The sequence below is a fragment of the Phalacrocorax carbo genome, chromosome 9, assembly GCF_963921805.1.
Source record: "Phalacrocorax carbo chromosome 9, bPhaCar2.1, whole genome shotgun sequence".
NCBI lineage: Eukaryota > Metazoa > Chordata > Aves > Suliformes > Phalacrocoracidae > Phalacrocorax > Phalacrocorax carbo.
In genome coordinates, this window is record NC_087521.1 from 33,732,025 (window position 1) to 33,754,319 (window position 22,295).

Consider the following 22,295-nt stretch of genomic DNA (forward strand, 5'->3'; position numbering starts at 1 on the left):
GTGGAAAAATAAGGACACGGGCATGCAGGCAGCGGAAGCGGTTTATTGTCTAAATAGTCAAAATCTGTTGTCACGTATTTCAAAAGCAGTTCAGTCTCCTTGAGCTTCTACGGATGCTCCTGGTGATGGTGGTAAAAGCCTTTTCTTTTTGTCTTGCCTCCTTTCTCTGGGAGCGAGGGGATGCATCTGTACGATGCAGAGGAGAGGGCAGGCGGATCCCCAGCCAGCAGCCCAAAGCTGGTTGCTGCTGAGACGTGGCGGGGTCAGCGTGCTGCTGCTGTGGCTCAGCCGGTGCTGCTGACTTGCCGCGCAGCAGCAGGGCAGGGGCTATAGGTGGAAGTTCACTCCCGAATCCTAGCTTGTCTCCTCCTCCTCCCTTCACCCTCTTAGCCTCGCCACTCCAGATATTTCAGCATATTTTCAAAGAAAATCTATTTTTAGGGAAATGCAGGTCAGAGCTGTGAAACAGTCAGTACCTGTAAGAGGCTGCTGAAGGGCTCAGATGTGCTGTTGTGGAGTTGGGCGGCTGGGCCTGGAGGCGTCGAATCCAGCTTTCTGACCTGCATGCTGCCCTCGCCCCATCACTGGTCCGTGCAGCCCGAGGAAACATCATGGTGATGCAGCCTGCTGTAGATAGAGTTACCGTAAAGTACCTTCCCTCTCAGAGCAGAAATGGAAACTTTGAGGCTTAGACGGGTCCTACAAGGCTTCCTCAGAGCCTGCATGAAGGCAGTGAGATGTGGCGCTTCCAGTACCACGCTGTCAGGTCAAAGCTGTCCTCTGAACTCAAGGAGCTGGTCACTCTAGAGGACCGAGAGCGATGGGGCCAATATCACAGCCAGAGTGCAGCACGCAGGTCACAGAGACGTGCCGGGCTGTAGATCACCCTGCTGCAGTTTTGATGGCGTTGTTGTTTCTTCTTCACAGCTGTGGATCTGTTGAAGCACAAAATGATCTTCAGTGTAGTGAGGTTGGGAGCCACCATCATCATTTGCATTGGGTTTCTGCTGATGCTGCTCCCTGAGGAATGGGATGAAATAACGCTGAGGTTCATCAACAGCTTGAAAGAGAAGAAAAGCGAGGATCATGCCGACGACATCACAGACACCAGCATTCACACGAGAAGCAGAAGTAGAGCTAATGGGACAGTGTCTATACCACTAGCTTAGGGCTGGTGGACTTCAACTGCACACAGATGTATATTCTGTGAATATAGCTTAAATTTCCTCACTACTTGTATGCTTAAAAATGACATTTACTCTGAACTGGAGATGAGCTGTAAGATAAGAGAAATACATCTGTAATAAATGTTTACATTTATACACTTATCAAGGAACGGGTGTAAATAACTACAATAAAATGTTTTATAATAAAAACAATTTAAGCTTGTGTCTTACTGAACTGGTGGGTTTAAAATATGGATGGGGTCTACATCGTTTATCTCCTTTTGCTGGCAAAAGTAGAGCCATTCTCAGGGATACAAATCTCGGATATTTCCAGCTAAATCTCAAAACTGAACATGCCGACTTACTCTCAGTAAAGTGACCTTCCATTCCAGACCTCTCCCAGCATTTTTGAGAATTCACTTCTGAAAGAAGCCAGTGTTCACATTGGTATTAGGAATCAGTATCAGAATAACTATTCTCTGAAATGCAAAACGTCAATTTTCCATTAAGTTAATGTTATTGTGAAATATGTGATGAAAGCTACTTTGCACATAACCTGGGCAGGCGTCTGTGCGCCTAGCCTGGAGGCGCAGCGCTGCAAGCTTGTCACCTCTCCATTGCGAACCGCGCCTGTAGCCAGCAGAAATCCACGGCTCAGCACCCACGTCCTAACCCGCGCCACTCATACCCTCGACTCCAGGACTGCTGCGGCACCCTCAGCTGGCTTCACACCTTGGCCCAGCCTTTGCTAAAGAACCAACCCCGCTCGTGACACCCATGGGCTGCTCCAGCCTGTGACCAGGTAGTCGCAAACGTCCTGTAAACCTGAACCCGCCCGTGGCTTTGGCCCCCCCGAATAGCACCAGGCTGCGGCGCTAGACCCGCATCCCTCTCGGAGCCATGCTGAGCTGTGCCGCTTTCCAACACCAGCTTTCCTAGCAGTGGCGCTGGATCTTGATTACCTCTAGTAAAGCTAAAAATAGCTTTAGTTCTCTCCTCTTCTCCCAGAAAAGCTGCACTCCCAACTGAGCAAGCTTCTCGTGAGCGATTGAACACCCCCGTGATCGCCAGCATCCCTGGGAAATGTCCGTTCCTGTTTTCTAGAGCTTTTCCTTTGGGCCAAACAAATACTTTTCTTAACCTCTACCATGGAAAAAAAGCAAGCTTTCAAAAACCAAAACAGACCAGCCAGCCCACCTAGTGCCTGCCCTAAGCCTGTCAGTGGGTAATTTAGTGTGGCTGGTTTCTGTTACAGCAGTCCTAGGCTCAGCCACGCGAGAGGGCGGTGATGTGCAGACAGCAGCATCTTTTTTCTTCCTCTTTTTAAGACGAACAGAAACAAATGGAAAGTAACACAGCTTGCTGAGCTCTACTGGCCTGCCCCCGGTCGGTGGGCTTGATCAGCAGCTAGTAGGGGTTGTTTGATGGTATTTTTTTGCCAGGGGAAAAAAAAATCATTAGGGAAAGGAAGTGTTTGTCATCAATAATACCAGTTACATGATAGCAATGACTGCGGTTCTTATTAGAATAACAGCAAGAGCACGCCCAGCACTGAAGCCATGATTAATTTTGGGGCTGACTGCAGGCTCACCTCTCTGCGAGCACGTCCCGGCCAGCGAGTCCTGATGCACGAGGGGGGTCCCGTGGCAGCCCCATGGTTCGGCGAAGCGCACTGCTGAGGCGGCAGTGGTGGGGCTGCAGGGTGGTGGGCAGCCGCCGTGTCCCCCGGCCATTACAGCCTAGTACTGCTGCACACAGGGCAATTCATGCGAATAGTAACAAAAGCACCTTTTTATTTGAGACTCTTCTCATTGATGGTTTTTAGCTTTTAACATTCATGTCTAAACGGTTCCTTGCAACCATCAGAGCTAACAATATACTTGTGTATATTAAAAAAAGAAAACAAAAACAACCCCCCCCAGAAAAAAAAAACCCAAACATACCAGCTTGGGCTCTTCCATCACAGAACTGCAGAATTAGGGCTACAGAAACCAACCCAGACACCCACCCCCCCCTTTGCACTAAAGCCAGAGGTATAAGTTTGGGTACAGATCGTCTTTTAAAAGTCTCTTCTAGCATTTGAGAAGATGGGCTCAAGCTCCTCATCTGCTGCTTTTGAAAGGAGCTTGACATTAAAAATATTCTGAAAAAGTGAACTATATCTAACAGGAGCTACTGATGGGACGATATGGCTGAGAGCAAACAGCACGTGGCAGCTTGGGTACCCCCAAGTTGATATAGTCTTTTACACTAATAGTTTTAGAGATGTGGTTTCCTGAAATTTTAGCTCCTGCCAAACAGAACATGTGGGAAGAACAAACATTTCCTTTTAGCATGCATTGGTGAGTACATTTTGGCAAGCAGCCTCATGGCAGCATCTTCAGGCCCAGGACTGGGTCCTTCAAGGAACCTCATTGAGTATTCAGCAGGGAAAATCAAGTGAAATCTCCACGTTTGAGTCAGTTTTCCCCTACTTGAGATGTTTCATGGCCAGGGGCACAGCGTGTTACTGTGCCAGCCTGTCACTCTCTACAAGCAGCCCCTGTGCACATCCCGTCCCCAGGGACCTGCGATCACCTTCGCATTCCTGCAGGCAGGAAAGGCGTAGCTCTGAGCCCAGCAGCCACCTTCCTCCTTACCTCAGGATGAACAGACAATGTCTAACCCAGCCCAAGCTTTCTGCTAGGAGCAAGCACCCCCCGCATTGCTGCCTGTACAGCGAATGGTGCCGAGGGTTGCACAGGGGCTGTGGAAGGCCTTCCCCTCTCTGCCACCGCTTCGCTCCCCCAGACCCTGCTATGGGAGGGCAAGAGGGACTTGCTCCTGCATCCTTCCCACCATCAGCTCCAGGCAACATCCACCACTGTAGCTACAAGTGCCCCGGATCCCCAGAGGCAAGCAGGTACCTAACCCCTTGCATCGTGCTCAGATGCTTTCCAGCAGTGCTCGTCCTGCTCAGCAATTCATTAAGGCGCCCTCGTTCACCTGCTGCCCAACCTGCAGTTTATCTTCGTTATTAAGCGAGGAAGGTAATTGTTTTCCCTAGAGTACAGCTCAGCCTTTCAGCCAGAGAAAACCCATTAAACCCAAGAAATCAGACAATAAATGGAGGCTATTTTGCATTACAGCACTGACAACCCATCAGAGGGACGCAAACCAATAATCACACCTGTCAAGTGACCGATCAGATGGTTACTTCTGCTGCTGCGGGTGTCTCCGATGAGTCCTTTTATTGTCTCCAGCAACATGAGAGTTTCATTTCAGTTGCACCATCTTGTTTGCACCCCAAGGAAACCGCCAGTTTTGATCTGGCAGCTGCATTATCAGATTCTCCTTCACTCCAGGGCCCGGCTCTCTGGAAGGAAAACAAAACGTGCTGTGAATAACCCGCCTCGAGCATCGCTGCCTGCGCACGCCCTCTCCGGGGGGCTCAGCAACCAGGCACTACGGACAATGTTATCTCGGCACCACAAGTATCCTCAGCCCTGGCTGGGGTAAGATGAACATCCCCTATTAATACAAGCGACAAGCAGCTGAGGGAGGAATGAGCCATATTTCTTGACTTTACAGATGTGTAATAATGGGATCTATTAGTCGCACCGGTCTGTATCCCAGGCAGTGCTGGATTATTTTCCTCTCTTCACTGCTCTGTTTGTTCACACTATCACTAGCTAAACCTGCTGCAAGCATAATAAATGACAACAAGCCTATTCACATCATTATGGTTCCTTCTGCTTTACTCACTGGAGATTTGCATAAAGTCCAGCCGTCGTTTTGGCAAAAATCCATGTTGCCCACTTTCCATCTCCTCCTGGGCCCGTGTTTCCTGGGATTCAAGGGCAAAATCTGCATCAGGCTCTGCAGCACACTGGGTTCTTGCAACTCACCTCTTCCACTTGCCCTCCCAGCCAGTAAAAGACAACGGGGATAGGAAACACCTACCCGACCATGCACTTAGAATCATAGAATCATTTAGGTTGGAAAAGACCTTTAAGATCATCATGTCCAGCTGTTAACCCAGCACTGCCAAGCCCACTACAAACCATGTCCCTAAGAACCACATCTACATGCCTTTTAAATACCTCCAGGCACGGTGACTCGACCACTTCCCTGGGCAGCCTGTCCCAATGCTTGACAGCCCTTTCGGTCAAGAAATTTTTCATGATATCCAGTCTATACCTCCCTGGTGCATCTTGAGGCCGTTTCCTCTTGTCCTACTTACACAAGTACCTCTCAGCATTTGGGGTTTTTTTTTTTTGCCCAGTGTTTTGCTTTTGGACCTTAAGCTTCCCCCCACCTCGATCTCTGATGAGCTGCGATGCTCTGACAAGCAGCTGCTTTCCCTGTGGTTTGGCACAAGACGCACACCATGGAAAGCAACACACGCCGCACATGCAGCTGCAGCAGTAATTTAAAACTCATTTTCAAAGAGAAGTTTCAAGGCAGAGGCAATCCGTTGCTGTGGCTGGACATTAGGTGGGTGTCCCGAGCCAAATCCTCCCCTTGGCTCACCTTTGCTCCACCCACTGGTGAGTAACAAACTGCTCCTCTGTGGGAAAATGCCCTGCCCAAAGTCATGGCACTGCCCTTCCCTCGGGCTTTTCCCTGTATCTTCCTTAAAACAAGGGCATCAGAGCACTTAGGGGTCAATGATTTCATTTTGACTACAATAAATCTTCTGGAAAATCCAATTCTGGCAAGATCAGTATCACTTATAGGTTCCAGCTGAATTTGGCAGAGGGTTTCAGGGAATAAATAAAGTGGCAGAAAGGTATAAAGAGTTTTCAACTCTCCTGGGAAGGCCCACACACTGTCCTTAACAGCGACGTATAGGACCAAAGCTCCTTCCAGCCCCATGTTTCTACAGCAGAGCACTTGGGTATCAAACTGAACCTTAAATACAGGCAAAAAAATGCATTAAATAACCCCTCAATTAAAGAAAAGGATAAGCTTCACATCCCCAGGAGGGCAGTGATGACACCAGCCTGAAGCTCAGGCTTACCTCAACGCATCCTTGCCCCCATCAGATGCCAGCGCCTGGTGTTAAAAGCAGGTTTAAGCAAGGGGGTTGACACAGATTACTTTGTGCTGTAGCAGGGACTGTCACTGCTCACTCTCGAGCCGAGCAGGTCAAGGTGATGCCACTAACCACCATCTCCCCCACCACATGTGCAGAGCTCACCTGGCAAACCCCGCAGCATCCACCTGACGCCCTGCACAGCCTCAGTCCAGGGGTAATTTTGGCCCAGCAGTTGCGAGTGATAATATCTGGCAGCCTCTCCCAGTAGCATCGGGCCCTTCTGGGACCCAGCTCAACCCCAAGCTTGCTCTCAGTTTGCCCCAGCAACCTGCAGGAAGGGCATCTTTTTGCAGCCTGCCTGCCTCCTCCCACCCCAAACCCACAGCTGCTGCTCTTGGCCCTCTTTGCTTTTTACAGTGAAGGCATGTGGAGACCAAAGCACGGCTCCAAATTACACAGACACTGATATTTTAAGGTTTTTCTGGGAGATATTGGTCATCAGCTGACGCAGCATCAAGCTGTGAGCAGTGCTGTCGGGCTGACGTCCGTGGGCACGCGTACCTCGGAGCTGTACCGCAGCAGGGGAGATGGGCCTGGCACCCATGAACCAGCCAAAAACCACTGCATCACTTTTAAATGCAAAGAGGCGCGTCTCTTCACCTAGAGCTCCTCTGGATGAAGTGCTTGGAGCAATATCAGCCTCGGGTATGTTTGCCCCTTTGCAATCACTGTGCGACAGGCCGTGGTACCAGCCTGCACGGCGGGCAGGGAAACCCATCCGGCTTCGAAAGAAACCTGGCCAAGAGAAGGAGCTTCACAGAATCCCAGGATAGTAGGGGTTGGAAGGGCCCTCTGGAGCTCATCCCGTCCCACCCCCTGCGTGAGCAGGCACCCCCAGAGCAGGGGCACAGGGCCGCGTCCAGGCGGGGGGTGAATGTCTCCAGGGAAGGGACCCCACAGCCTCCCTGGGCAGCCTGTGCCCCTGCTCAGGCACCCGCACAGGGAAGGGGTTTTTCTCACGTTTAGCAGCATGGGGAGCAGTGGGACCCTGCAAGGCTTCAGCAGGGCCAGGGCCACAGCACCACACCCAGATACAGCACAGCAGGCACTGGCTTTAACATCCGCGTGAATTTTCCACAGCTCTGACACATCCATTATGACATTTAATTCACATTTTTCCCAAGCTGCTAAACAGGAATTACCTGTTCTTGGAAGGGGAGGGGAAAGAGTGGTGGTGGAGAGGAATAGATATTAGCTTTGGGAAACTCCGGAGGGAAGCAGGGTGTTAAGTTTATATTTTCATTTGAAAAGGAGAAAAAAAATACCAAGTAAGATACTCTGCTCCCTCATGCCCTGTGTGACCTGTTGTAAAGTAAAGTCATAAGTGACGTTGGTGCTTTGGGGCTGAAAACATGAACAAGCTGGGTTGTTCCAGGGATGAATAATTTCTTCTGGGAGGTGCCACCCCTGGCCAGTAGCCTTTTGCAGCTCAAAACCTCTCTATTTCCATGAAGGGGGAGCAAAGTGGTTTATCTGTGCATCTACTGGCAATGAGTGCTGGATGCTTGACTCTGCCATGAACCTCGGTTCCCTGTGCAACCCTCCTCTCAGCACTCCTGTCCCAAGAGAAATGCCAAAAGAGGGCCCAGTCACGCCACACCTGTACAGGACTGTTCCAGGAATCCCAGTGGGATGAGCTTCTGCTAAATGAACCCCAGCTCTGACACTGTTTTAGGCTCTCCCTCACACACTGGGTGTTTGCCTGTTTCCATGTTTCACAGCAGAGCACACAGGTGCTCTGACCTCCTCCACAACCCTATTCCTTCCAAAAACACCCAGCCTGCAATAGTAAACTTGCTACATAAATAATCCTTCCTAAATATTTTCCAGCTGCTCCACCTTGGAAATGAATGACTGACTCCCTACAGCTCCAAGGAACCTGTGCCCTCTGAACCCCCTCATATGCCTTGGGAATGGAAAGGAAGAAAAAAAATGAGATACGCACATCTTTCCCTTATGCACCGATCCTGCTACGTTTGGCCCAAATCCTGCGGCAGCTCTAAAACTGCAGAATATGGCTCACTTTGGCTGATGTTTTCAGCTGGGTTTGTGCTAGAGCTGTATTTTTTCCAGCAGTGCCACTGGCCCGCAGGAGCAACAGCAGAGGATGCGCCTCAGCCAGCCCCTCCCTCCAGGCTGCTTCTCCCACGCAGGTGGGAGATGCTTTAACCCTTCTGGTACTCTGAGGATTGAGTTTCCTTCCAAAAACCAAAGATTTAGCAAAAGAACTGCTTGTAAAAATACCTCCAGGTCAGCCAATGGCCAGGTGAGTGGTGCACCTGTTGAAAATTACTTGTAGGTAAAAAGGAAGCTTCCCCAGGGCTTGGTGCTGGCTCCAGGAGCTGCCTCCCCCTTCTCTGTCAGCAGCAGCCACCTTTTATCCCTGCGGGGGAATGGCCAGGGCTGGGTCAATGTTTAACTGAGCAGGGAAGGACATGTGGGCACGACTGTGGGAGGCAGCCCCGGCCTCGGCCACGAGCTCCCTGGGAACTGCGGTCGCTCGCAAAGGTCCCTCTGTGTGCAGGGAAGGCAGTGCATGAGGGGTTTTCCTTCTCCTTTCAAAGCCACTGCTCTGCAAAATGGGCCTGAGCTCTTCCAAGGCACACCCCAAGGTGACCAAGGTGGCACCGATGCACACCGGGGAGGACCTGCCCGCTCTCGCTGCCCCGTTCCAGCTCCCCGGCGTGCCAGGAGAGCCCAGCCTGCGCCCGCCAGCCACGGCAGGGTGGGGAAACCCCATGTTTCACCAGCAACTTCCACCTCTCCGGGAGACCTGGTATGGGAGAGCCTCTGCAGGTAAGGGGGTCAAAAAAACATTGCGAAGCACAGGGCAGAGACCCACGGGGCATCAGCAGGGGCTGCGGGTTTGCTTGCTGCAGTGCAGGGTGGGGGTAGGTCTGTGCACATGCCATGCTGCATCAGTAGCTTTGCGCCATTTCCAGGACAATTTAGCTTTGGGAAAACTCTTTCCCTGCCACCCAGCCTGTTTTGGAAAGCATCTCAGTCACCAGAGCCCCGATCCCAGACTCCTTCCTCCCACCCATCGTCCCCCTGGGAATGACCCCACTCCCCAGCATCAGCCTGGCATGCAATGCCGCCAGCCTGCATCCGAGCAAGCCCTCGTGCGGCAGCCCCGTAACTCCCGGTTCCACACCCGTTCTGCTCACCTGCCGCCACTGGGCATACCCATATCATTAGCTTAATTTGAACTAGATTGTGGGTAATGTGCTCAGCAGGTGAAATTCCGCATTAAGATAAATTATAGCCATGTCTCACACAGGATTAATTTCATAAACCAAGAAGCAGAGGAAGGCAGCGTAGCTCTGTGTGTTTTTCTACAAGTAGCATTGTGCAGCCTGTCCTGCAGCCTTTCACAGTAGGGTTTAAACTCCATCCATACCCAAACCTTTCCCAGAGGCAAAGGAGGAGGTTTGCACCCATCTGAACGTGGCTGCATAGCTCTGTACAACAAGCCGGACGGTGACGAATGGCCTCCCACAGCCACAGTAGGCGAGTGTAGAGAGAAACCGCCATGAACAGCAACGTGGTTCGAGGCAGGGCAATGCAGAGGAAGGAGGATCTGCAGCCCTAGCACCCCCCTCCCCTCTTTTCCATTCCCAAAAGTTAATTTCTTACACACGCCGAGCAGCGTTAAGCACCGCTGCTTCACCAGCGGCTGGATATTTCTTTCAGGATCATCCACCGAGAGGCATCAGGAGAAGGTGAAAGCAAATAAACCTCTGGCACGATAGCAGTGACGCTCCCGGAGCCGGAGGTCGTGGGGCGAATACAGATCAGGTCTGGCTGTGCAACAGGGGGTTTCAAGTACTTCATGACAGCAAGAACAACCAAATATTCCTGCTCTGGGAAATTATCATCACTGGGTATTTAACAAGTGATTGAAAGAGTGTACTTTTATAAAAAATACTTTAAAATCCCCTCAATAAATGTCATTTTCTATTACTTTTCGTTTTCAGAAATAAAAAGCATATGCTCAAGAGCACTTGAGCAATGTATTAGTTTGAGCTGCTGTCTAAATAAGCAAAGCCTCCAAGAGAACAGGTTTTGCTTGGTTTATGAGGGTTCGTCTTGGCTTGTGTTAAATCCCGCTTCCTCCAGTGTGGAGGATCTGCTGCTACTAAAGTGCAGGGTATTAAAAAAGGAAAGCCACAGGGATGACTTCAGCTTGGGCCCCACGCTGCCTCGGCGGCGGCTGCGCAGTGGGACGACGGTCCCCACCAGCACCACGCAGGTGGGCCGGGGACCGTCCCTGCCCCGGGACCGAGCAGGTCTGGGGACAGCGAGCACTCGGCTCTCGGTTCTGTATCTGTAGGGGATAAGGGCAAGCCTCCTACAAGACACACGCATGGATAGGATGAGAGGGAATAATTTAAATATATTTTTTTAAAAATAAATCTCATAAGGAAGAAATAACTTCCCAAAGCCATACACTTTGCCAGAACGAGGCTCTCCCAAACCTGTGCCAGGTCCCACGTTCCCAGCATCGTGAGCCACCGCCTTACATTTTACTCCCCCTTTAGAAATTCTTTATGCACTGATTTGTCCTGCAGATTGAGAAGCAATAGCTTAATAACCACACACACCCCCCCACCTTCGCTATTACAGGCTGCTGTTTCAGCGCGTGCTCCCTAGCAGCTGAAGGCTGTCTCTGGAGCTGGAAATTTTCACGTCAGGCTCCCATTCCTGCATGTGCAGAGCTGCCGCAGCTTTTCTCGGTGGTTAATCATTGCCGGTGCTCAGCAGAGCCCAGCAATCATTTATCCAATGCAGTCACCACCTCGTCCCATACCCCATCACCTTCTCTCTCCTCTCCAACAGCCCTGCCTGGGCAATTGTCCATGGGGCTCATTTAAAGGGACCACTGAAGTCCCCCATGAGGTGGCCGCCAAGTTCTAATTTTTCTTTTTAATATAACTCTATATTTGGCACCAACTACAATGTAATTCCTCCACTTCATCCCCAACTGCCGTCCCCTGCAGCCACCTCGGGGCTCCCACCACAAGGAAGCAGGAGCTACTCAGCAACACCTTGCTTGCTCCACATATAAAATGGCATTTGAGTGCACCAAGAGAATTTTTTTTGAGAACAGGTGGAACAGAGAAACTCTTTTGTACAATAAATACTTACTGTGCATGCAAGTATTTACTTGTGCAAGGAAAAGACAAGGCAGCATCGTCCATCCAAGAGCACCAGCACAGAACAGACCCAAGCCCAGATGAAGTCCAGGCCTCAGCAAAAGCACTGCATTAATAACTAGAAGGCAATCGCCTGTGTGTAGCACGTTATTTCAGGCTGATTTCCAAAGACGATGACAGTCTGTGATTGTACCGCTTGTCTGTCCATAACCAACTTCTGTACCCACTGGCTGGCTGCAGCCCAGCTCTGCCACAGTCAGTAAAAACATCAGAGAGATTTCCTCAATTCAACCAAAAAAGATAATAATAATAAAATCTCAGGGATTGTGCAGCAAGAAGAGACCCAAACTGCTGCCCCTTCCCCACTCTAAAAGGGCAGGCAGGTTTCTTGGCCAGCTGATGGTCACAGGCCACTGAAGGAGAAGAGGACCCTGGGTCACACAGGGGACCCAGGGAGGCCACATGAGACTCAGAGGATGGTTATTGTCACATACAGGATGCACGAGAGCTTGTGGGGGGAAGGAGGAGAGGTACGTGGCAGGCACTTGTTAGAAACCACAGGCACAGGTACATCCTCACTTTATTTCTGCAGCTAATGGAGTAATTTATACCATGTGTTACTGGGGTACTCAGAGACATCAGTAGGACATGCCAAGCAAAAAATAGGGCAGAAAACTGTTGCTGACCACAGCCTAGCAGTAGATGATCACACAAAAGTAACTTCATCCATTTCTTCTCTAATTTTTAAGGGCCCCTTTCTTTCAACACCGTGCCGGAAAAGGGAGAAACCAGCATCATTAAACAGCACCCGCCTCGAAGACCTCAAGTAAGACAAGTTTGAAAAGCTCCCTGTGGAATGGCTCTGGTTGACCCATTGACATGGGCTTTCTTGGAGATGTGGGCACATGCAACAGCACCATGGTGGGGGAAACAAATATCCTACAGCAATGCAAGTAGGAGATCCTACCTCTAGATGATCATCCCTAGATGAACTTTATCAGCAAACCAAGTTTGATACCTGGGGCAGAGGTTATTTTTGGTTCATTAGCACAAGGGAGAGGTCTTCATAGTCTAAGACACAGCAAGGCCCCACCTTTGCCCATCCACCTGCCTCTGTGGGTCCGTGTCTTGCTGGCCAGCCCTTGTGTGCTACGGAGACACCCAACAAGGACACATGTCTCAGCGCTGGCCACGAGGCCACCTCTCCTGCAACGACCCGCTTTGCTTTGCAGTATCTGTGTACCTGCTGCCAAACCTTAGTGCTCCCACGGGGCTAATGTGGCCAAGGCAGAGCCCTTTGTGGGGGGATCCATCTTGCATCACATGGGGCTCATTTTGGCTGTTCAGGCCAAATATCCCATCAAGGTCTGGCATCAGCTTAGGGGCACAGAGACAGGTAAAGCAGATGGACGTGCTTTGCAATAGCGGCCAGTGAGAGTATAGAGAAGTTATTTAGGTTTTAAGAATTGCCATGCATGCTGTGTACCTACATGTGCCTTCACCTTCTCCCCCGAATAGCACAGTATATCCATGTGCACGCACACACACCTGTATGTCCCCCCCAAAAAATACAACACCCTTGCTCAGTCCTCCATGACCTTCCTTTCCCCTTCCTGCACTCCCCAGATCCCCTCCCCTCCTCGCCCTGAAACCCATGACTCTGCCTGACCTGGCAATTGGGGTTTTTCTCCACACAAGTGTTATCACAACACAATTAAAGCTGCAAAGGTATATTTATAGCCATATAATTTACTGCAAAGAAGGAGAGGAAACAACACTAGTATAGCTTGGCACACAAGGGTTACAGTTGCTATTTAATTAAAAAAAAGACAAGAAGCCCTCCACATGCATTTTCTGTGGTGATATTTTTATGCACTGGTGCTTTTACACAATACAAAAACCTGGCTGAGGCTCAGGCTATCACGTGCTCACAAGGCTAAGCTGGAGCTGTGTTACCGGGCCTGTACAATTCTTGCTGTGAACCAAGTTATTTAAAACCCAAACCCAGAGAAGCACACAGCTTTCTGTCCTCCACCTGCATTTTCATTGCTTCTCCACACCCTCCCAAACCAGCCAGTAATACCTTACAGCTTCCCACCTCTTACCTGCTAGCTATTTAAGACACAAAGCTGTCAGTGTTTGGCTGAGACAGAGTTCTCCCTCATTGCCTACGTGCCCACAGGGGGTCAGGAAGGGATGCTGGGGAACACCAGGATTCCCCAGAGCACAGCTCCCTCACTTAGCTCCTCAGATCCTTCTCCTTTCAGCTGCATTTCTTCTCTATTGCTTGGTCCAGGTCTGGGGACTCCAAAACTGAGAGCAAACAGGGCTCTGAAGAGTAAAAATCAGACAGGGAAAAGGGACAACTTCAACAGCCCCCTCCAAGCATGGATGCAGCAGGGTATCCTGCTTAAAAAAGCAGCCAGCTGCTGGAAATACTACCCCACACACCCCCACCCCATGCTCTCATTTAGGCAGGACTTTTAATTAGCAATTAAGTGCCAATGTGGTACCTGCTGCTGAGACCCTTCGAAGAGCGCCCAGCTGCACGAGGCACATCAGCAGCTTAATTAGGCAGCTGGAGGGAGTCCTCGGCAGTCGGTGGTTGGGGACAAACAGAGGCAAATGCACTTCTTGGCTGTTTAACCCATGAAAGAGATGTATTTGCCTCGACTGGCCATGTGCTTCTCCTGTAGGTGCTGGGTCATCCCAGCACTGGGTGCAGCTCGGACCAGCTACCACTGGGCATCTTCCTTCCCAGGCACCTATATCACCCCTTGCCATTAAAATCCTTGGGTGAACATCTCACTTCCCTGTGTGGCTTCAAGACCCCCCTGCTCCTCCCTGAGGGCATCTCCACTCTCCCAAAATTTGGTGACAAGCCATTTGCACGTGTCCCACGGCAGCAAACCCGCTGAAGCAGGGGTGCTTTGCTCAAGCCTTCCTTGCTGTGATTAAGGTCTTTTTAATATAATAAAGAACAGAGGAGCCACCAGATGGGGTCAGCTGAAACCCAGGCTGTGGCTCTGGCCAAGACTGGTGGGTTCAGAGAGCTCAGGTGGCCACCAACTATTGAATAATGTGTCCTTGGATTTGGTGGGGGGATGAGCAGCAGCAGCACCTGGAATGAGCCCAGCTACGCCCGGTGAACTGTCACATGGAATCACAGCCCCATTTAAAAAATCTCCTACCAGCATGTAGTTCTTAGTCATTGATCTTATTCTCATTACGGCTGTATTTATATATTATTAAAACACTGATAATACTCATTGCACAACAACACTGTTAATCCTACCCCGTGCTTCTGCTGTTGCTGTTTTGGAGTGTAAACAGCACCAGCAAAAGCCCTTTTCCCTGCGGGAATATTTTCGAAGGCAGCGGAGCAGGAGGACGTGGCCTTCTCAAGGACTTTTACAGGATTTTGGTCGGGAGCGTTTCCAGGGGAAAATCCCATGAGGTTCACAGAGACGACAGAAAAGAATCAATTTTCCAGCCTGTGACACGACTTTAGCCAAAAGCCCGAAACTTGGCTTCCCCGCCAGGCGCAGCGAGATGAGCCGAGCCGACAGATGCGGGAGTTTATCTGCCTTCAGCCACCCTGCGCTGGTGGCCTTGGTGGCACCTAGGCCTGATGCACAGCCCGGGCCAGTTTCTGGTGTCACATGCTGCCATCTAGTGCCATTTTTTTAAGCTTCATATTCAGTTTTGTGGGGTTTTTTGATGCCGAAAGACTTGTGAACTTGGCGTTCGGGACTGATGGGGATGCCTCCTTTACATGATGATGCTGACATTTTTTTCTCCTGCGTTATTGCATTCACTTCGAGGATGTTTCAAAATTACGGCTCAGGCTTTGGCAGCGTTCAGTGCAGACACCCAGAGACACGTCACCATTTAGAGGGCACGCTAGTTCATATTCAAGAGGTTAAGGATGTCTCACGTAAAGTGTAAGTCAGGTCTCCTGATGAAGTCCTTGGTGATGTTCCCCTTAATTTTTATGGAAGCTGGACTGAGCTCCTTTCCTAGAAGGGGTCACTGGCAGTATCAAGCCGTGAAATGACCCAGTGTCATCTAGTAGCTTGGCACAATTTTAAGACACAACTTAGGTCCTTAAGATAAAAATCCATGCTCAGGGCAGTCTCTGCACAGTCCTGCAGAGAAAGGTCGTACTCAAGCCAACACAAAAGAGACTCATTTGACAGAGGGAATGGCGCTGTGGGTCACAGGTATCTGGGATCTGACCTTGGATGACCAGCTTGGAGACTTTATGTATTAAATGATGCTTCAGTTTCAACATGAAGCAATCTGGGCTGGGGTTTGTCTTTACTCTTGTCGTGGCTGGAGCCTTGGGTGCTGTTGAGGCTCAAAGGAAAATACCTACAGGGATGAAACTAATGTCCAGCTGGATTTTTGCTGCTTTGACTCTAATGCAGGAGCTTCCCCCAGTTTTGTCCACTCCCGAAGCACCTGAGGAGATGTTCATCTCCCCAAGCATCTGCTGGAGATGCCAATCTGCTTCCTGTATCCGAAGCAGCTGGGCCAGAATTGGAGCTGGAAAAATGTCGAGGTAGTTTCATATCAGGTTTATGATTGTATGGAACAAGCAATGCTGAATATTATAAATATTGAACTTGTAGAGGCTTGAACCTGCTGTCCCTCCACAAGCAATTGCTCCTGCAAAGCCCTGGAGTCAGCAAGAAGTGGCTGCGAGCCCAGAAACGAAGGTAAGTGCATGAGTCGAGCCCTGTGCATAGGTCGTTGCTGGCGGCAGGCTCCTTTCCCTCATGGTTTGGGCACCTCGAAGAGCCAAAGAGCAGCAGCTGATGTTTTACACCAGCTGTGCTCCCATCCCTGGCTAAGCCCAGGAACCCACTGAAACACTGGTGCGTGGGTGAAAGGGTGTAAAATAAGAGGAAAGTTTTTGAGTCTCAAACATGACAGTTCCCTGGATGAGGAGGACCTGCTGAGCCAGGACCTTAAATATTTTTTAGGCTAAAGGTTTGAGGACCACTTTTTTTAACAGCTGAGCAACTTGAACACGCGTTGCTTGCAGCTGGTAGGGAGAGGGCTGCAAGTGCTGGGTGCCATAAACACGCCCTGGACACCCCAAATACGCAAAAGTGCTTCCTCCCTTTGGATCATGAGATTATTTTGGACAGCTGATCCAGAGCGGTAACACCTTGGGGGGGCAGAAGCATCTATACATTATTTTAATGAAGATTTTTTTCCATCATGCCCCAGAGCTGTGAGACAAACTGCAAGCACAGTGGGAATCTGTGATAAATTTCTGCGAGTTGGCTATGCAGGGAGACACTCGCTGCCTTTATCTAGGGAGCGCCCGAGGGGCCGGGCGTGGATTTGTGAGCTGGTGGCTGTTCCTTTCTCTTTCAGAAAATGCAGGTGTATTTATTTATTTATGTTTTTAAATACTTTGTAGGCTCTGGAGAGGAGGGGGCAAAGCCTGAGACACCTCCCTGGCAGGCGGCAGCACTTGCACAAGCTGCAGATGCTGGACTTGACCCGCAGGCGCCGAGAGGTAATGCCGAGATGGATCTGGGGAGAGGCTGGGGCTTCCCCTCTTGGATGGGGTCTGCCCATCCCGGGTGTCTCTCCTGTGGACTGAGAGGCTTAAAGCCTGCTGCTGGGAAGCGCAAATGAAGCTTTCCTGGTGGTTTAGACAGAGGCAAGGTGGGGGGCATCCCCGGGGTCCCCATGATCAGTAATTTCTTCTGATTTTTGCAACACTTTGTCCTCATTTGGCTGTGTCCCATGGAGCACCAAAAAATCTGTCCAGGTCATGTTCTGTCACATGCCTAGTTTGGCAAATACCATTTGCCCTGGTTAAACTACTTGACTGTGTAATTATTTTCAGTGCCAACCCCCTAATGATATGCCGCGTCGAGCTGTTAAAATGTGTTCGCTCCTCTGCTGCTTGTGTTGATGACTTGTTTGCAAACCCAGGCAGAGCTGAAGCGAAATCTCCACAGGGAGGCGAATATCAATAAACAAAAAATCAAGGAATTGAGCCCAAAGAAAGTCCTTGACACTCTCCAGCGTGGCGGCAGTGATGAAAGCCGAGACCTCGTCCCTGCTGAGCACAATCAGGGTTTTCATGGAGACGACCATGGTAAGTAGAATAATTTTCTAAGGCGATGTAAAACTCACCAGCCTCTTAAATGTCATCAGAGAAGTTTCCCTGTGGAAGCTGCTTCCACTGCTCTATCTCCTGCTGTGACATGGAGCAAGTTCAAAAGACTGGAGCAGGGGGGAAAGCAGTGAGATGTGGTCATAAGGCAAAGCGTTGGGATGCCTTGGAGCAGGATGCAGGTCTCTGGGCTGCTTCCCTCACAGCATCCAAACAGACCTGAGTAGATGTGAATCAAGAGCTATGGAACAGCTGTAGGGGCTTAAAAGTAAAGACCCCAGGGCCAGGCCCCTGCAGGAGCAGGTTTCCACCGGCAGAAGAGTCTCAGCTTGTCCCACATGTCCCCTGCATGGCAAACTGAGTACAAGGACAGAGGGTGTCCCTGGGGTCCCATGCCCTCGGAAAGGCAGGGAGTCCATTGGGTAAGAACATCCCAGGAGGTGAGCATATAGACCGCTGCATAGATGAACATATGTGGGCTGGGGGAAACCTCTGAGCCTCCACCAACTTGAAGGCCAGAGGGGCGAAGGAGAAAAAAAATTGAAAACGACTGCCTGAAGACCAACCCTTACACCAGGTTTTGCCTCCTGCCCTCTGCCCCAGCACTGGACACCTCCTGCCCGAGCCTGGGGCATGCTCAGGTGGACGTAGGCTGTGACAATATCACAGTGGTCACTCTGGCAGGGTTGGCAGTTGCCCATTAAAACGTGCCCTGCCAGCTTTCCTTTAAGCACAGGATATGAGTTACTCTGGCAGAGTCTCCGCCACAACATGCATCCATCCTCAGCTGGGGAGACGAAGCCAAGCCCCAGCCCCACACTAACCCGGCGATTGCCCCGTGCAGGCATGGAGCTGGTCCCTCCTGGAGGGAGCGCAGGGCTGACCCGCTGGTAGCTGCCGCCTTTGGTGGGTACACAACTGCGTGGTTCCCTGAAAAAGTATACCAGGGCACATGGTGCAAACAACCAGCTCAAGTCTTCAGCTGGGGTCAAGCAGGGTGGGCTTCAGAAGAGCTCTTCTACTGCACCAGGTTGGTTACATCTCAAATTCTTCTGCTTTGGAGAAAGGAAGCATGACTTTCCCTTGCAGCAAAAGGGAAACCTGGATGATTTGAGATCACTGGTTATTTTCAGGGACCTTGTGAGACTTTTTTTGGGACAACAGTCAGCCTTGTCTCTCCCCTTTGACATGCATGAAGGACTGAAGGAGAGCACCCACAAGCATTTTGGGGTGTTGAAGCTTGCAGTAAGTCTTCTTTGGCAGGGCACCCTTGGGCACGCTGGGAAGCTGGAACTGGGCTCAGCGGGGCAAAGAAATGGAGAATGAGCTGCTTGAGCGACAGCTGCCAGAGATTTGCTCCAGGCTTCATCATTGCACTGTCCACCAATATGTTGCATTCATATGGATGGTGTAACCGCTGGGCTCCTGCCATCCGTAAATGACCATGGGGTAAACGTTACAGTCAGTGAGGTTACGCACTTTTTAGGTTTAGGTTTATATGGTGTATGGAAACTTCTTCCCACTGCCCAGGGCGAGGCAATTTCCATCGCAGCGTTGCATCCCTCTGGGTGATGTGTAATTAAGGTGAGATGTTCCCGGTTAAACGATTTCCAGCCATGGCTCCATGCTACTTTCAATGTCTGATGTCAAAATGCATCAGGTGAAATTAATTTAACAGCGACAGCTCTCAGCTTCTCTTGGGCATGTCCCTCCTGCAGCCCACGCTGTAGCGCAGGAGGGAGCACAGCACGGTCTGTGTGCCAGCGATGCCAGCAAACACTGAGCAGGGGCTTTTCATTCCCCTGGGCACCTTGAGGTTGGGTGAGCGGCAAGAATGGACGTAGCGTAATTCTGGAGGGCCGACCTGCAGGGCTTTGGATTCGGCCGTGACTCCGACCTAAGCTTTGGGGCACTGGTTGATGCAAGCTGGGGGAGCAGCTGGGGGTCTGGAGGTGCCAGGGCACCAAAGGTGACCCTACTGTCCCCAATGAAGGGGAAATCGAGGCAAATCTCAGCTGCCACTCCGTACGGTCATCCCTGAGTCACGAGCCCGGTTTTGCTTTGCTTGCACATGGCAACCTTTGGCACAGGCTGGAAACGTATTGCCCAGGATAAAAACGCTTAAATCAGTGAAAAACTTGTCTGTCGGTGAACTTTCATCAGGAGAAAGGGTGAGGAGACTTTGCTGCTCCTATTCCCTCGTGTTTCTTCATCTCAGCTCTCTTCTGGTTGGGGATAAAACCATACTGCCTCTTGCCAGACTCTATAATCTCACCAGATATGATCCTGAGTATATTATACCTTACCCTGCCCAGCCCTGAGCACAGGGTCTGGTCTTACAGGGGTCTCTCAGGATCTTTTTTACCTGCCTCCAGCTGCCCATAGCCATTTCCAGCTAAACTCTAGGGGACTGGGTCTGCAGGGCTGCAAAATTATGAATTTTTTTGTCTCCCTAAGGAAACACATGGGGTAGAGGACTCTCCAGGCACCACGATGGGTCTGAACTTTCTCCAAGCAAGAGCAGGAAGGTTGACCTGTGGTTCTGCAGGGAGTCACGGACGAGGGATCTGTTCTGGGACACATCCAGCACGGGCTCTGACGAGTGGGAAAGGGAAGAGAGGAAGATTTGCCACAAGCCTAGGCTTGTGAGAACCAGGACAGAGAGAGTTTCTCTCTTTGATGACTTCTTTGATAAGGATCTCTAGTGGCATGGCTTGGGGTCAGAGGGACGTGCTGAAGAAACAAAGCCCAGCTCTGGTGGGGCTGAAACCCACCCCCCCAGGCTGGAGGGACTGAGGGTGGAGACATGATGCTTGCAGTAAGCGGCGTTTCTGGGAGTATGGGCCGGTGGGAAGGACAGCTGGAAATAAGATCACTGATGTGAAGTGAGTAATGACTGTGGCTGAATCAAAATATCTAGGGAAAAAAATGGCTTGGACTTAGCAACAATGAAGTGGGGTTAGAGGGAGGAGGAGGCTGGCAAAAAACCAAGCAGAAGCTGGAAAATATTGTGGGTTAGCCCCAAATATTAAGTTCCAACTGAAATGCAATGTTTTGCTTGCCTTTGGGTTACTCAACCTTTCTGTTTAACTTGTTTTTAGCCTTATGGTCTTTTGTAAACCACAAAAACCCAGTTCAAAATACAAGGTGAAATGATTAATTTAGGAAATCTTTAAAAATAAATATTCTGGTATTTCTAAAATTCTTTTTTGACATTCGTTTTTTATTATTATTTTGTCTTCTTCCCTGCCCCAGACACAGAAATACATGTACTTTTTTTCAGTACTAACTTCCAGTTTGATGGATAATAATCTTCTGGAAAAGCTGGCTTTTGTTCACTTGCCTCCCCCGCCCAGGGTTCAGCGCTGCACAGTGAGTGGCAGAAACTGAGGGCTCTCCAGCATGGCCTGCAGACACATACCCCAGGGGTGCTGGTCGAGGCTGCTGCACCCACCAGTAATTTGAACAAATTGCCCTGTTACGACCTGACATTTCCAAGTATATTGAAAAAGGTGGTTATATGAAGGGTACCAGATCTATCAAAGAGATCCATGCAGTTTCCATCTCTCCTAAACTTTATTTTTTTTTCATAAAATTATCTGCTTTTCCTTATGAAATTATTTGTTATCTGAGAGAGAGCGTCACCCAGTTCTCCTATCTCTATCTGGTTGTCTTTGTAGGACTGTAAAGGCTACTGCAGTAAAGGTGCATCACCCTTGTGGAACACAGTAAGTCATTCAAGCACAGATATAAAACGATTCCCTGGGCTTTCAGTTACACATTGTTATTGTGAAAACGGGATATGTGGGGGGCTGGTGCTACACAAGGGAGGGAGAGAGCCCGTCACCAGCCCTGGCCCTGGGAAGAAGACCTGCCTGATTCCCAGCACCGGTTTTACCTCTGTTTGAAGTTGCAGAGCTGATGAAGGGCATCGACTCTTCCTCGTACCTCTTGCTTGTGTCCCTGGGTCACTTTCCACTTGGTCTTTCTAAAACCTCCCAGAGGGTAATACAGCTTCAAATCAGCCCATTGGCACAGGACAGGGACCCCAGGAGTAACAAATATGATTATCATCACAGCAACCTTCATTTCCTTCAGTTGGAAATCTTATCCTCATTTTTCAAGGCAGGACATTCAGAATAACTAGATCTGGAGTCAGTTCTAAAACACCCAGGACAGCACAGGGGTTGGGTAGCTCAGGGCAGATGAAGCACATCCCACTTCACTATCTCGAACCTGCACTACCTCCCACAAAGCTGTTTTGGCTGTGTCCACGCTGCATCCTCAGTTTCCTGGATTGCATAGCCAGAAAAAGAGCAGGAGACACATTTTTAAACATATTTAAGGGAATTAGACACCCATGGCTGACTCAGTTTCAGCGGTATTTAGCTATTTGTCTCTCGCAGGCTTTATTGAAAATCCCAGGTAGAGCAGGAGCTGGAAATCACAGCCAAAGCCCCAAATCAAAGCTGGAACCTCCAGCACGGCTGCCCAGCACTGAGCATCTCTCTCCTGATTTCACCTTTCTCTCTCTTTTTGACATCCCTAAGTGTATAACCCATTACAGCATGACTACATGCTTCATGGAGAAAACTGCTCCTTGGAGAAAGCCCACACGCCATGCGTGATTTTGCTGAAAAGCCAAGAAACCAAACCCCAACACAGAGAAGGAAGGAGAACTGATTTTAATGAGAAAGGAGAACTGCTCGTGGCTAATAAGTCCATGTCTGGAGTCTGTGCATTTTAAAAAC

General features: G+C 50.1%; 2 protein-coding genes and 1 long non-coding RNA gene across 5 annotated transcripts in view; 2 read left to right on the forward strand and 1 right to left on the reverse strand.

Annotated features, from left to right (window-relative positions):
* Window positions 1-1,344, forward strand: part of SLC35F4 (solute carrier family 35 member F4) — a 129,929-nt gene extending 128,585 nt beyond the window's left edge. For all 3 annotated transcript variants that reach the window (XM_064461053.1, XM_064461054.1, XM_064461052.1), the window contains one exon: window positions 928-1,344. In XM_064461053.1, the coding sequence (XP_064317123.1) occupies window positions 928-1,169 (242 nt within the window). In that variant the 3' untranslated portion in view covers window positions 1,170-1,344. The remainder of the gene's footprint in view (window positions 1-927) is intronic.
* LOC135315065 (uncharacterized) lies at window positions 24-10,183 on the reverse strand. The gene is made up of 6 exons (XR_010374514.1): window positions 9,883-10,183; window positions 4,911-4,992; window positions 4,336-4,521; window positions 2,758-2,914; window positions 1,532-1,645; window positions 24-1,060 (listed from the first exon to the last, which is right to left on the reverse strand). It is a non-coding gene; the product is annotated as an uncharacterized LOC135315065 (long non-coding RNA).
* CCDC198 (coiled-coil domain containing 198) lies at window positions 8,660-20,740 on the forward strand. Its single transcript, XM_064461051.1, has 6 exons — window positions 8,660-9,042; window positions 12,152-12,228; window positions 16,037-16,123; window positions 16,837-16,935; window positions 17,361-17,526; window positions 20,002-20,740. The coding sequence occupies exons 1-6, from the start codon at window positions 8,826-8,828 to the stop codon at window positions 20,247-20,249; spliced, it is 894 nt and encodes a 297-aa protein (XP_064317121.1). The 5' UTR covers window positions 8,660-8,825; the 3' UTR covers window positions 20,250-20,740.
* Window positions 20,741-22,295: the final 1,555 nt, after the last annotated feature.